At 49.1% G+C, this 15,419-nt stretch overlaps 3 protein-coding genes across 3 annotated transcripts in view; 1 reads left to right on the top strand and 2 right to left on the bottom strand.

Moving 5' to 3' along the window:
* Window positions 1-15,419, top strand: part of LOC309880174 (cytochrome P450 2C9-like) — a 41,679-nt gene that overhangs the window by 18,530 nt on the left and 7,730 nt on the right. The window lies entirely within an intron of this gene.
* On the bottom strand, window positions 1,340-3,159 carry LOC309880131 (tolloid-like protein 2; the record flags this gene model as incomplete). Its single annotated transcript, XM_082764660.1, has 4 exons — window positions 3,121-3,159; window positions 2,825-3,038; window positions 1,799-2,049; window positions 1,340-1,345 (listed from the first exon to the last, which is right to left on the bottom strand). Exons 2-4 carry the CDS (start codon window positions 2,979-2,981, stop codon window positions 1,340-1,342), a joined length of 414 nt encoding a protein of 137 aa, XP_082620786.1. The 5' UTR covers window positions 2,982-3,038; window positions 3,121-3,159.
* LOC309880130 (zona pellucida sperm-binding protein 4-like) lies at window positions 4,284-11,559 on the bottom strand (the record flags this gene model as incomplete). The annotated part of the gene is made up of 9 exons (XM_082764659.1): window positions 11,141-11,559; window positions 10,960-11,062; window positions 10,480-10,635; window positions 9,923-10,110; window positions 9,659-9,756; window positions 9,193-9,323; window positions 8,924-9,022; window positions 5,266-5,426; window positions 4,284-4,361 (listed from the first exon to the last, which is right to left on the bottom strand). Exons 1-9 carry the CDS (start codon window positions 11,297-11,299, stop codon window positions 4,284-4,286), a joined length of 1,173 nt encoding a protein of 390 aa, XP_082620785.1. The 5' UTR covers window positions 11,300-11,559.

Raw genomic sequence — 15,419 nt, 5'->3', positions numbered from 1 at the left:
TCATAACCATCGTAGATCTCTATGTAGTCGTACCCACAGTCAGCTTCTTCCTCGACCTCAAATGTCTGGAATATCAGCTCCACCCCATAACCATCTTCAGCTACAATCACCCAGTCACAGTTGGCTTGACCTGGATAGTTGTTGTCCCCAAACTGAGCATGGGAATACAGCTCCTTAGTTTGCACTTCAGCCTTTAAGAGCCCGCCACACACTGAAGGAAGAAAGGGCACAAGACACAGTCTCCTCAAAGGCCCTACCTCATGACAAAGACTTGCCATCCCGCTTTTGGGCCGTCTGTGGGAAAAGAAAACCTCCAGCACATGTACAACAGGGAAGGTAACTAAGCACTGCACCCGATTAAGACAAAACAGTGAAGTCTTCAGTCATCCATGAAGCCAATGACCCACATAATATAGAGGAGCCTGATCCTTTTGGTTTCCCCGCTGCCAGTGAGGAAGATGCCTCTCACATGCACTGCTGCTCAGTCTGCTTCGTTCACTTATTGGCAAAGGTTTCAGAAAAGTGAACCTTGATACAACACACCCACCTCTGGGCTGCCACAAATAGAAGATCAAGTTTGCTGTGTCTGTTCACAGCACATCTCTACTTCCACCATAACCAATCTGGTATACGCTCATTCCGTGTGTGGGCCAATATACCCTAGCGGCATCCCTTGCTAAGCTAAGCTGTATCACCTCAATTTCTGAGGATGGATGAGGAACAGATGCGGCTGCTGCTCAACCAACCATCTTCAATTTAAACAAGGGAAGATGAGTAGGAACACCTGATGTCAGTAGACCTCTCAGCTAGCATCTATGGTATGGTGCTAGCAGTGGTCTGAGAGCTGGTTAGCACAAGTTACAACCAAATAAAACCCACGCTAAGCTCCTTTTGCAAAAAAGTGGGTCTGATCTTCACTGGTAAACAACACAGTGAGATCTGATGACATCTCATCACACTGGGATATTGGCAGGGAATCAGCTTACCTGTGCTGTGTTTTGCCTGGAAACCTTTTCTTTGCACAGAAGCATCAGAGTAAAACCTAAGGAACATCTTGTTGGTAGAAGCTACCACAGGGTCTGGTTTCTTCTCTGGTTTAGGTGATTACTGCCCCCCTGTCCTGAACTTCTACGCACCAATCTGCTATGCCTTTGCTTGTTTTCCAGACCATTTCCCCAGTTTGCACAGGCTGGTGTGACACATGGGCTGCCTGATTGTTTCTCTTTAAATTCAATAAGCACATTCTCTGTTTCATCGCTGAAGTCCTAGAGAAACCAAACATGGAACCTCTGGTTTTAAATACCACACACTGTTGGAGTGAGTGACCCCAATTCCAGAGTCACTTCTGTTAAAGGGGGACACAGATAACAATTTAGGAGACAGGACACCATCCCAGAGTCAAACAGCTCCGCCCTTCACTCTCTCCAGAGCATGACTGCAATGTACCTTGGCTGCAGGCAGGAAGTAACTGAGGATTAAACCAGTCTCTGGAAGTAGTTTCTTACTTTCACACAATGCTTTTGGGGCCAGGCTAGGGCACAGCAATGCAGCAGTCCCATGCTGATTGCACACAGCCCTAGCTTAGCAAGGGAAAGACAGTTGGAAGGGTTTTCAGACCAACTCTGTATAGCAGATAAAATGACTGTAATCTTTACCAGGAGGGGAAGAAGCAAAACACAGACACACAAGGCATTCTCATCACCAATTTGTGACTGCTGACCCTCTCTGAAAAAGGACACGAGTTCCCTTCTGTCCCACCTCCAGCCAGCACTGTGAATTCACCATCACTATGGCTTACCCCTGAACCACAGAAGCGTCCCAGGCAGGGTGCAGTGCTGTCATAACCATCGTAGATCTCCATGTAGTCGTACCCACAGTCAGCTTCTTCCTCGACCTCAAATGTCTGGAATATCAGCTCCACCCCATAACCATCTTCAGCTACAATCACCCAGTCACAGTTGGCTTGACCTGGATAGTTGTTGTCCCCAAACTGAGCATGGGAATACAGCTCCTTAGTTTGCACTTCAGCCTTTAAGAGCCCGCCACACACTGAAGGAAGAAAGGGCACAAGACACAGTCTCCTCAAAGGCCCTACCTCATGACAAAGACTTGCCATCCCGCTTTTGGGCCGTCTGTGGGAAAAGAAAACCTCCAGCACATGTACAACAGGGAAGGTAACTAAGCACTGCACCCGATTAAGACAAAACAGTGAAGTCTTCAGTCATCCATGAAGCCAATGACCCACATAATATAGAGGAGCCTGATCCTTTTGGTTTCCCCGCTGCCAGTGAGGAAGATGCCTCTCACATGCACTGCTGCTCAGTCTGCTTCGTTCACTTATTGGCAAAGGTTTCAGAAAAGTGAACCTTGATACAACACACCCACCTCTGGGCTGCCACAAATAGAAGATCAAGTTTGCTGTGTCTGTTCACAGCACATCTCTACTTCCACCATAACCAATCTGGTATACGCTCATTCCGTGTGTGGGCCAATATACCCTAGCGGCATCCCTTGCTAAGCTAAGCTGTATCACCTCAATTTCTGAGGATGGATGAGGAACAGATGCGGCTGCTGCTCAACCAACCATCTTCAATTTAAACAAGGGAAGATGAGTAGGAACACCTGATGTCAGTAGACCTCTCAGCTAGCATCTATGGTATGGTGCTAGCAGTGGTCTGAGAGCTGGTTAGCACAAGTTACAACCAAATAAAACCCACGCTAAGCTCCTTTTGCAAAAAAGTGGGTCTGATCTTCACTGGTAAACAACACAGTGAGATCTGATGACATCTCATCACACTGGGATATTGGCAGGGAATCAGCTTACCTGTGCTGTGTTTTGCCTGGAAACCTTTTCTTTGCACAGAAGCATCAGAGTAAAACCTAAGGAACATCTTGTTGGTAGAAGCTACCACAGGGTCTGGTTTCTTGCTGCCACAGAAGCGACCGAGGATAGGTGACTTGCTGTTGGGCCCATCATACATTTCCAAGTGGTCATAGGCACATTCTTGGTGCTGTTCAATCTCAAACTCATTGAAGATCTACAGCAAGAATAAGAAAAGTGACAGAGACACAATTCTGAGCATGTTTCTCCCCTGGCACTCCCATTCACTGGTCACTCACTACTTTCACTCGGTGGCCAGATGTTGCAGAGATATTCCAGGTGCACACTTTCCGGCTTGGGTACTTGTCAGGCCAGTTTGGACTGCTCATCATTCCCTCGGCACTGCTCAGCTTATGCTCACAACCAGCTTGAGAAGGAGAGGGAGATCGTGAGGCAGAGGCATCAAGGTAGGTCTCATACAGGAACTGCATCACTGAAATGGCCTACATGCTACTTCACACCCAATGAGACCCTAAGCATGGCAGAACTAGGGAAGACTTCGGTCACTGGAGAAAGTCTTTCAGGATTACTGCACAATTCTGCTGGGTTTGTCCCCAGGAAGGCCTATATGTCTGGCATCCCCTGGTGCAGCCGCGCTAGCTGGCTGAGTTAACTGGTCAGCTGGTGAAAGAAACCAGTTTATTCCCCTGGGCCCCATTAACCTCATCTGCACCCTCACTCCCAAATGTATTCTCCTGCTCCTCCTTCTCCTCTGCCCTGCTCCCGGTGACATGGTCTCCAACCATGCCACCGTGTTGATGTTGACTGGGAAAAGGATGGAGCTGAAAACAAGCCCTGTTTTCCTTTCCCAAAGTAGTTTTTCAGCTAGCAGGGGCTTTTTCAGTGCCCCAGACTGGTACAGCACTTGGCTGCACAAACTAGCTTCCAACATAGGCCTGAAGCACTCTGTGTTTGTGGTAGCTCATCTTTCCTGAATGCAGAGAGCAGGGACCTACCTTCTTTACAATCGTGGCCATTTTCATGCAGCATAAAGCCATTTCTGCACTGGCATACGTAGCTTCCAAAAGTGTTGACACATTCATGCTGGCAACCACCATTGTCTTTGGAGCATTCGTCCTTGTCTGGGCAAGATCAAACCAATAAATACTGAGTTGCCAGTGAGAGGCAGACTACCGCCGTCACCAGCTGTGAACCCCATATCCAGACTGGAGAATACAAACACAAACCTCCAACCCCTATTGCTGGATTAGTCCAGTCACCACCTTATTAGCCCATACAGAGTTTTCTTCAACTGTTTTTCATTCCATAAGATGTATCACAGAAGTGCATTACATAATGCAGGTTTTGAATTATTAAAGGCTCCTTATCTGAAAGAAACCTACAGCAACACCTCTTTCTTTTCAAATAGGGACCAGGAAAAGAATCACACAAATTCACTAGCCTAGGCAAAAATCTGCTGGTCAATCTCTGTATTTTCAAGTTTGTAAAGGCTCTGATGAGCCTCCGTCTTCAGGCTGCTCTGTTCAAGAGCACAAGCAAACAGATAGAGAAGATAATCTAAGGTATGAGCTGCTATCTGAAGCTGAAAAAGAAAGCACTATTCTTAATGACACCGGAGACAGAGAGAATTTCTAGGACCAGGTTCCCCTTTGCTTCCATTGAGGAGGGACAAGAAGCACACACCTGCCAAGAAGAGGCATTGGACTCAGAATAGAGCATTTCAGAGAGAGGGGACAGGGGCTTGACTGACAGGGAAAGAAAATATCCATATACACATACACACTCCTGATTTCCCTCAATTCTCTTTTGTCAGTGTTCTTAGCCCATTCCCTTCTTGCCCTAGTCTTCCAGCAAGGCTGTGTTTATTAGAATAGTAGGCTTTCCATTTAATTTAGGTAAAATTATTATTCCCACCTTATTCAAGAGCCTAGTGGTATCGAATGAACTTCAGCAGCTTCCCAAATTAAGGAAGAGCCATTTCCAGTGGAGGAAGTGAAACCTGAATGTTTTGTTCAGAATCCATCCTGTCCTTGGCAGGGCAGAGAATAGGCTCTTTTCATGGTTATTTGCTTTACCCTTGAAGAACTACCTCTTTATTCATTTCTATTTTCTTACAAAGGCAGCCCGAGGGAAGGGAGGGATGGGACACCTATTAAGGATGGAGAACACCCACTATTTTGCAAAACTGGCTGAGGAAAGAAGTCCATTTATAACAGAACAACTTTAATTCTCCACTCCCTGGAGAAAGAAGATTCAGACTTCAAGGAGAACAATCAGCATTACTGGCTTCTTATAGCAAGGGTCAGGAAACAACCAGAAGCTCCACCAGCAAGTCAGGCTCCTCTGGCTTGTACCCGAAGGATTTACCCAGTTCCAAGTTAGCCAATAGTCACACTTCTGAGATGCAGGAGTTGGTTACGTACATCATTGCCTTCCAGATCAAACACTTCAAACTGCAGAGAGATCCGGTATTGAGCTGGAGCTACCACCTGCCAGATGCAGTTTTTGTTAGTAGGATATTCCTTGGGCCATCCAGGGCTAGTAATGGTCCCGTTGAGCTTGGTGATGAAGCCCCCACAGGCAGCTGGAGAGGCAACAAATGAACACAAGGTTTGCTTTGTTTTATTCAGACACAGAGCGGGCCATGCTGTTAGCTGGGAAACGAGTCAGACCCCGACTCGTGGCACATTTCAAATCCCAGCCTGCAGAACAGGTAGCAAATGTTAGGAGTTGCAGAGAAGGCAGAAACCTTACCTGCTACAAACCATCAGTGAAACACACACAGCCAGGCAGCAGCCCTACGAGTCACTTAAACTGTGTAATATTGAACCCTATTTTACTCTACAGCCTTGGGCTTACTATGGATCGGTTGATTTCACATGCACAATACAGTTGTAATGGTCAGCTTAGTAAATTCAACCACACGCAGTCTGACAAACCTTATTAAGTTTAACAGGAAGGATTACTTAGAGGACAATGGAATCTCCTCAGGAAGACACTCCTGTCAGCTCTTTGGTGGCTTATTTCAAGTAGACTGCATTTTCACCAGGGAAAATTGGAGGTAAAATCACAGACTTAGCTTTACTCTCTCATTTCCTTTAAAAATTCAGGACATCTCAGGTCCACCCTCTTGAGAGAGGGAATGGTTTTTACCTTAAAGAAATTGACCTCAGTTTGCTCTTTTGATGCAAAATTCTACTTGTAACAACGCATTTTTTTCCGTGCTGTTTCTTTGGAGTAATGAGATATGGCCAGATCTTCAAAATCCACAAGGTTCAAATCTTCTGTGCTTTGTTCCTGGCATAGTTCTGCATTAGGGCAACTAACCCAAGGGAGCAGCTTCAATGCTAAAGAGTGCAGCAAGTGCTTTATGGACTTGATAGAGCAAAGAGTAATACAAAATCCAGAGTGTTGTAGAACCTAACAAAACAAAAATTGCACAAAGCATTTGGAGTTTCACCCAAACTTTCCAACTCACTTGCTTATTACTCTTAGCACCTCACGAGTTTTAGCAGAGGTAGAACAACCACCTCATCTGGGGGACAATGTGGTTGCATTTACATTCCCCTCCATCAGAGTGGGCAACACTGTCTAGGCTATCTACCCACACAAACCATCCGTGTTCTGCACAAGAGCAGGTAGCAGTGACAGAAAGGGGAGCCCCACTGTCCTTTCCACAGATCTGCACCTGCTGCTGTCTGCTCCGTAACAAAGACATGCTCTGCGCTGAGAAGGCAGAATAGCATTAGGCATGCAGCCTAAGGAAGCCAGACCAGGAGCTTTAGCTGTCAGCTTCCAATGTTCCCCCTACCCCACATGGTGGATCATGGGAGATCTGCTCTGACCAAGGACAACAGTTTTTTAGAGGGATTTAGCAGTACACAGAATCACAGAATTTCTAGGTTGGAAGAGACCTCAAGATCAATGAGTCCAACTTCTGACCTAACGCTAACAGTCCCCACTAAACCACATCCCTAAGCTCTACACCTAAACATCTTTTAAAGACCTCCAGGGATGGTGACTCCACCACTTCCCTGGGCAGCCTGTTCCAACGCCTCACAACCCATTTGGTAAAGAAGTTCTTCCTCACATCCAAGCTAAAACCCCCCTGGTGCAACTTTAGCCCATTCCCCCTTGTCCTGTCACCAGGCACATGGGAGAACAGACCAACACCCACCTCGCTACAGCTTCCTTTATGGTACTTATAAAGAGCTATAAGGTCACCCCTGAGCCTCCTCTTTCTCCAGGCTGAACAAGCCCAGCTCCCTCAGCCGCTCCTCATAGGACTTGTTCTCCAGACCCCTCACCAGCTTTGTCACCCTTCTCTGGACTCTCTCGAGCACCTCCATGTCCTTCTTGTAGCGAGGGGCCCAAAACTGAACACAGTACTCAAGGTGTGGCCTCACCAGAGCCGAGTACGGGGGGATGATCACTTCCCTAGCCCTGCTGGCCACACTGCTTCTTATACAAGCCAGGATGCCATTGGCCTTCTTGGCCACCTGAGCACACTGCTGGCTCATATTCAGCTGACTATCAACCATCACTCCCAGGTCCTTCTCCACCTGGCAGCTTTCCAACCACTCATCTCCCAGTCTGTAGCTCTGCTTGGGGTAATTGCACCCCAGGTGCAGGACCCGGCACTTAGCCTTGTTGAACTTCATGCAGTTGACCTCAGCCCATCGGTCCAGCCTATCCAGATCCTCCTGCAGAGCCTTCCTACCCTCAAGCAGATCGACACACGCACCTAGCTTGGTGTCACCTGCGAACTTACTGAGGGTGCACTCGATGCCCTCGTCCAGATCATCGATGAAGATATTAAAGAGGACCGGCCTCAGCACCGAGCCCTGGGGAACACCACTAGTGACCGGCCTCCAACTGGATTTGACTCCATTCACCATGGCTCTTTGGGCCCGGCTATCCAGCCAGTTTCTAACCCAACAAAGCGTACGCCAGTCCAAGCCAAGACCAGCCAGTTTCTTGAGGAGAATGCTGTGGGAAACTGTGTCAAAAGCCTTGCTGAAGTCAAGGTAGACCACATCCACAGCCTTTCCCTCATCCACCAAGTGCATCACTTTGTCATAGAAGGAGATCTGGTTTGTCAAGCAGGACCTGCCTTTCGTAAACCCATGCTGACTGGACCTGATCCCCTGCTTGCCCTGCAAGTGCCACGTGATGACTCTCAAGATAATCTGCTCCATGAGCTTCCCTGGCACTGAGGTCAAACTGACAGGCCTATAGTTCCCCGGGTCTGCCCTCCGGCCCTTATTGTAGATGGGCATCACATTTGCTAGCCACCAGTCAACTGGGACCTCCCCAGATAGCCAGGACTGCTGATAAATGATGGAAAGCGGCTTGGCCAGCTCCTCCACCAGTTCTCTCAGTGCCCTTCGGATGAATCCCATCCAGCTCCATCAGCTTGCGCACATCTAAGTGCCATAGCAGGTCGCCAACCATTTCTTCATGGATAGTGAGGGCCACATTCTGCTCCCCATCCCCTTCCGCCAGCTCAGGGTACTGGGTATCCAGAGAACAACCGGTATTGCCACTAAAGACTGAAGCTAAGAAGGCATTAAGCACCTCCGCCTTCTCATCTTTTGTAAGAAGGTTTCCCCCCGCATCCAGTAAAGGATGCAGATTCTCCTTAGTCCTCCATTTTGCATTGATGTATTTGTAAAAAGATTTTTTGTTGTCTTTAACAGCAGTAGCCACATCGAGCTCCAGATGAGCTTTGGCCTTTCTAATTTTGTCCCTGCACAGCCTCATAACATCCTTACAGTCCTCCTCAGTGGCTCGCCCTTTTTTCCCCAAAGATTATAAACCCTCTTTTTCCTCCTAAACTCAAGCTGCAACTCTGTTGAGCCAGGCCAGTCTTCTTCCACACCAGCTCATCTTTGGGCACATGGGGACAGACCGCTCCTGCTCCATTAAGATTTCCTTCTTGAAGAGCTCCCAGCCTTCCTGGGCTCCTCTGCCCTTCAGAACCGCCTCCCAAGGGACTCTGAGCTGCTCAGGACACTGGTTGCCAAAGTCAGCCCTCCAGAAGTCCAATAGTGGTTTTACTGGTCCCCTTCCTGGCCTCACCAAGAAGGGAGAGCTCCACCATTTCGTGGTCACTCTGCCCAAGACAGCTTCCGACCCACCCATCTACCACCAGTCCTTCTCTGTTTGTGAAGAGAAGGTCTAGCGGGAAAACAGGGACAGCAATGTCAGCCCCCCAGGCAGGCCTCGAACCTGTGACCCTGAAGGCTCCTGCCCAGGTAGGACAGGGTTATGTGAGCACCTCTTGCCACTGGGCTAACGCCGCCTCCGCCCACCCCAAGAAGCTAGAGCAAGTAGCATGGACCTCATACCTGAAGCAACACGCAGCTCCAAGGACAGAGGACCCGGCTGGGACACGGCAGGGAGTGGTGGCAGTGTGAAGACCTGAACACTCAGGGGGATGAAGCTCCCAGTGATCAAGTAACTACAGCGGACATGTAGCCTGGTAGAACAGGAACACCCCAAGTCAAGCAAGTTCACTCTGATGCTGAGTATCTACCTTTCTCCAAGGCTGAAACCTAATGATCTCCTTAAGTTAGTTATAGTCCCAGTCTCCCCTCCAACACTTCCTTTTACCTACTAGAAGTTCCCTGGAGTTCAGATTGCAATCTGTAGCATCACTGATCAGCAACAGCTTTACTCCTCTGATTAGAGAATCAGGGACACGCCAGTCCCTACCCTACACCAGTGTCCCTGTTGTGAGCTCAGAACTTGCAACAAGCAAGAACGCCTCCAGGAAGGCTGCACATAGCAGCAGTCCCAGCTCCAGAGTATTACCTGAAAGTGCTGTCCCTAGTGACAGAGCCAAGGCTCCCAGTCTTCACATCCCTGGATGCCACCAACTCATTCTCATACACAGCGTGGTCTCCAGTGACCTGCAACAACAGACCAGGCACTGTGGCTGCAGTAAAGCCAGGCTGCAGAACAGTGTTTGGCCTCCAGAAGCCTGTAGGGTGCCCACTAAATAGCCAAAGCCACATCAGGCTTCTCCAGGTCTATGTGGAGCTCGCAGTCCTGCCTGGTGACAGCTGCAGCTCCTACCTGAAAAGTAGTGCCACAGGCAGAAAGTGGGAACTGGTACACAACAAAGGCACTGTTCTTCACTACAGGGGTGCAGCCAGCACTTGGCCCACTGGCCAGACGCACAGAGTCCAGGATAACAGGTGGCAGGGTCACATCCCGAGAGACAGCAATGGAGAACCGGCCATCTGGTGTGCAGTGAGCTGTCACTGGAGGAAAACAGTCAGCTTTGAGTTCAGGGACAAACAGCCCTACGCATCACAGCGGAGACAAGAGCAGCAAGTCCTGCAGGTCCTCCTGCCTCTAAGCCCCAGAGCACACACTGAGCACAACAACGTGCAACTGCAGCCAGCTCTATAGACTTGTGCCCCACAGTAACACTGATCCTGGCCCTAAAGCCAGCTCTGTTGCAATAATCAAAGTGACTGGACACTTCCATGAGGCAGTATCCTTGACAGCCAAAACCACAACCCTAAGCCACCTGTGGGCCTGCTATGCACCAACCCTGCTCTGCCAAGGAAAGGAAGCTTCCCAGCCAGCAGCTCCTCCAGGAGGGGAGAACAGGGGCCTACACTTACCTGTGTTGCCATAGTAGCAAGTCTTCACCCTGTCCCTGGGGTTGTAACAACAGCCCCGTGCTTCACAGTCTCCCTGGCTGACAGGGGAGGAGGCACAGGGCAGCTGGTCCTGGCTGCGGACAGCAGAGCAGACGCTGCTGCTTGGGGCATCCAGGGCTGCAAGAGGTAGCATAAGTTTTCAGAAAGCACAGGAACAGTAGGGGTATGTGTGTGTGTGACAAAAACAGAGAGGACAGTGGTGTAAGTTGTCCTGATGACTCTGCATATAAATCAAGGGAAGTTTCATGGACTCAGGTGAGAGTCAAACACACGGCCCAGAGCTGGCTGAGGCACAAGTGCCCAGCAAGCTGGGCTCCTGCATCCACATCCTTCCCCAGGGAGTCTCCTGGGCAGCCATGAGCTCCCCTTCCCAATCCCAGGCTGACTTGGAGCAGCCACTAGGCACAGGCAGGGTTTCCTAAGGAGCTGTCAGAGTCTTACCAGGAAGGTCCACAGGGCACCTGAGCAGCTTCTCTTCCTGAAGAACCCTCTGCCCGGTTGCATCTGTGCCTTCAAGCCCCACAATCATGAGGTAGTTGCCATCCTGGGGGAGAACCACACCAGTCAGGGCAGCCAGAGCAGCAGTAAGCACAGCCCCAGCAGGGTCCCTGGGGTCACTCACCCATTCAAAGACATAGCAGCTGGTGTAGGAGACTGACACTTTCCTGGAGCCGTCTGGAGCCCCTGAAACCCAGAGCCCACAGCCAGAGTCATTGTGCAGGGCATGTGCCTTCCCCTCAGTGTCTAGAGGAAAAGCAGACAGCAGCAGGGGCTTCAGCATGCCACACCAAAAACAGGGACCTGCAACAACCCCAACTTTCTGTAGGAAACAGGGTCCCAACCAGCAGAGGGACACAAGGGAACCCAGCAGCCAGGGCCACCTAAACCTTGCCCATGAGGGCTGGGTCTTATAATCAGCTCCCAAGTCACACACAAAGCACTGAAGCTGTTAGCACTTCACATCAGAGCCAGCCCTTTTCTTCTCATTCCAGCCATACCTCTGCACTGTGTAAAGACAGCAGCAGCCAGAAGGCCCCTTGACATCGCCCTCACTTACCCCAAGCGGTCAGCACAAAGGAAACATTCCCTCCCCAGCCCACGGGTAAGGTGAGCTGCAAGCTATCTGGACCACAAGCCAGCAGGCCAGGTTCATCAAGAAAGCTACCCTGAGCCCCCACAACCAAAGCAAAGGGACCAAGCAACCCCCAGAAGAACAGAGCTCCACACACAGGCCTAGCCTGCCCTACAACACCCATCCTGCTCTCCTGCTGAGGACCATGAAGCACCTGCTCCTACTCTGGCCTTTTAAGTTGTGGAGCCAGCTGGGACCACCAATTCCTGGCGTGTCCAGGTGGACCCAGCCCAGCAGTTTAACACCTTCTATTGCTCTCACCTGGCTCTGAATTGGTCACAGGCTGTTTGCATCCCTTCCAGCAAACCAACAGGTAGGAGCTGAGCTTATGTCAAGAGATGTGTTTGTGTTCATATCACACAGCTGAGAGTGGCTCATCCATGCAATTTACTCTGGAGCCTCGGAAGAGCCTTCAAACTCCTTTTCTGACCCTGAGTTCTTCCCATCACCAGAAGAATCCAGGAGATGTACCTTCTTTTCCCCATGGACCCTACTGCTGCTTTGATTACTTATTACACCACACAAGTGCAAAAAGCCAAGTGTCGATGCTCTTTTTCTCTTTTAAAGGTGCCACTGCTTCAAATGCTAGACACAGGGTGCTGACATGTAAGCACAGAACAATGCTCCACGTGAAACCTCTGGAAAACTAGGAAGCTCAGGGAGCTTTGCACAAGCAAAAAGAGGCGATGCCCTTGAATACTCCCAACTCTGGACTTCAGCCTTGTTTGCAGTGCAGCTTGTGTGGGGATAGCTGCAGGACTGTTCCAGGGCAGGCTGTTGGGTGACAGGCCCATACACACTGTGGGACATTGACCCTCAGAAGCTGACTGGTTTCCTTTGGGAAGCCTAAAATGGCCCAGAAACACAGATAAGGGTGAACCTCCGTGATCCCAGGGAACATTTTGCCTGCCAGTACCCACTGCCTGCCCATAACTGCAATGCATCTCACACCCTTGCACATACAGTCTTTCCCTTGCAACATGTCAGCCCTTCTGCTCTCGGACTAAAAGTACTGCTCCACAAAGCACAAGACCTTCTCAGCAGTTTTGCACAGCTGGGATTGAGGGAATGGATCCTGACAGGCTGCCTGCTTTTGAGCAGTGCTCATGAACTATGTGTGCTCTCCCCAGCACCTCCTGGGCACTGGGCAGCCATGGTGGAGAGGCACTGGGGAAAACATTTGGACTTTAACAGGGAGGGAAGCTTCAACCTCAGCTAGCACCCTTTTCCACAAAAGGCTGGTCCAGATAATCTTTCAAAGTCCCTTCTAATGTGGACTGCTGTATAAGCCTGTGATCTCTGCAGAAACTGATGTCATACAGAGAAGTGTGCCAAGAAACATTTGCCCAAGTCTCACAGCCACTGTGAACACCTGAATGGTGTACTTGATTGGATTACTTGCTGATAATTAGGATAATGAAAACAAATAAATAAAGTACTTTGGAGTTAAAGAGACAGTTTTCATTAAATTTTAACTCGCCAATAGTTTGTTTACGCTGATAGGAAAAATATTTACAGGTACTTGAAGAAAACTCTATTTGAAAAAACACCTGGAGTGCTGTAGACTCACCACAGCAATACCTGTGCTGAGAACAGTTTCAGTTAAGTTCCCTTCCCCAGTTTTGGCTCCCCAAAAGCGAGCCTTTGGACCTTTGGGACTCTAGTGCCAGTTGATGGAGGGGTGTACAGCACTGCCACATCCCCTCAGCTTGAGATGCCAAACCCCAGATATGATCTCCTCACCTCCACACTAAATAAAAGACTGTCCACCCAACCTCTTGGAAGATGAGAGCCAAGGCTACAGCCTGCAGCATTGTGCAGAACAGCTGTGCACAGAGGTGTACCACAGTTGACACCCTGCCACTAGAAGCCAAAAGTCATCTGCAGACAGCAGGGATATCCACATGGAGCATCCTGTGGAAGAGGAGTGCTGGCTGCATAGTGGGCAGGGGTGGCACTGGCAGTGTCACCTTCTGAACCAAGGTCCAAGAAGAAAAGGAGCAGACAGCAAGCCTGCAAGAGATTCTGCACAGTTATGCTATTTTCCTCAAGCTTAAGATTTATTTTAGAAAGAAGAGGCAAAGCTATGACACTGTTAGCCCTTTATTTGAAAATCCCAAATGCCTGCCTCCAAAGGATTTAAGACAAAGTTCCTGGAGAAGATGGAGGGAGGGGCTTTGAGCTTGGCTTCCCTGCACTTTCACGTGGATGGAGAGGAACAACCAGCCCTGCATACTCATGGCTTCTGCAAGTAGAAGCAAGCACCCAGAAAATAGTGTCACTTGGATGACATGAAAATGCCCATGGCTTCCCTCGGGGAAAGGTCGGCGTGACTAATTTTCTGAGTTTTCCTGCCTTGTAAATCCTCAGTGTGTCTGCCGGGGGTGGGGATATTTGGAATACACTGATTTCATCTTGATTAAAAAAATAAAAATAAAAGAGAGAGAGAGAGAGAGAGAGAAACCTTGAAAATATTTCTGCTGGGGAATATTTTGCCTAAAATATACAAACTGTGAGGCAGAACTGAGAAATGAACCCTTCCTCCCAGGAACAGAAGAACTTTACAGAAAAGGTGACGGAGTCATGAACTAGCAGCAGAGAGGCCACATGCAGCAGGGCGAACTCCCGTGAACTCCACTGTCACTGGCTAGATGTCCTTAGACACACATAAACTTCCATGAACTGCCCTGGCAAGGCCTAAGCTGATACAGCAGATGAGGTCAGAAGATCACAAACTAGCTTGAACTTATTGGCAATAATCAGATACCAGTCTATAAGAAGTGAAATGAGTTTAAAAAAGAAAAACAAGTAAAGATAAAAATATAAAAATATTTGAGAAAGATAAGCAAATTATTGCACCTATGTTAGAGAGCAAGGATGACTTCAAAACTCATAGGTAAGCTATTGAAATTTTTGCAGGGGGTGGAGACCTTCACTAGCATCTCTGAGTGAAGGCAAAACTCACATGAATGTGCTGCTGCGCCACAAACCCAGCACACTCCGACCAAGCATCCAGTTCACCCAGGCCCTCAGCTAATTCCCACCAAGTCACCCATCCCCTAACCTCGTTGGATGAGATCTGTCAGCTTGCAAGAGTCACAGATTTTCTGGGCAGCCTGTTCCACTATACAACCACCTTCATCATGAGGAATTTCTTCCTTAGATCTACTCTAAATCTTTTAATTTAAAACCATTACCTCTTGTACTACTGCTGCACACCCTGGTAAAGAGTTTCTCTTCATCTCGCTTGTGAACCTCCTTTAAGTACTGGAAGGTCACTATACGGTGTCCCTGGAACCTTCTCTACTTTAGGTTAAATGACCCCAAATCTTCCTAGGAGAGGTGCTCCAGCCCTCTGATCATCCCTGTGGCTCTCCTCTGGTCCCACTCCAACAGGTCCATGTCTCCCTTGCGCTGGAGCCCCCAGGGCTGGACACAGTACTCCATGGGAGGTGTCATGAGTGCGGAATAGAGAGGGAGAATTGCCTCCCTTGACCTATTGGCCACATTTCCTGAGACAGCCCAGGAGATGACTGGATTTCTGTGCTGCAAGTGTACACTGCCAGCTCACATCGAGATTTTCATACACCAGTACCTGCAAGTCATTCTCCAAAGGGCTGTTCTCATCCTGTTCACCACTCTGGTGTTTGTAATTGCCCCAGCCCAGGCGCAGGACCTTGCACTTGGCCTTGTTGAACTTCCCGAGATTTACATGGGCCCACCTCTCAATGTCAGTGTCCCTCTGGATGGCATCCCTTCCCTCTAGAGT

This window comes from Aythya marila (genome assembly GCF_965140915.1).
Source record: "Aythya marila genome assembly, chromosome: 7".
Classification (NCBI taxonomy): Eukaryota; Metazoa; Chordata; class Aves; order Anseriformes; family Anatidae; genus Aythya; species Aythya marila.
The sequence above is the reverse complement of the archived record's forward strand: the minus strand, read 5'-3'. Positions and strand labels throughout refer to the sequence as shown.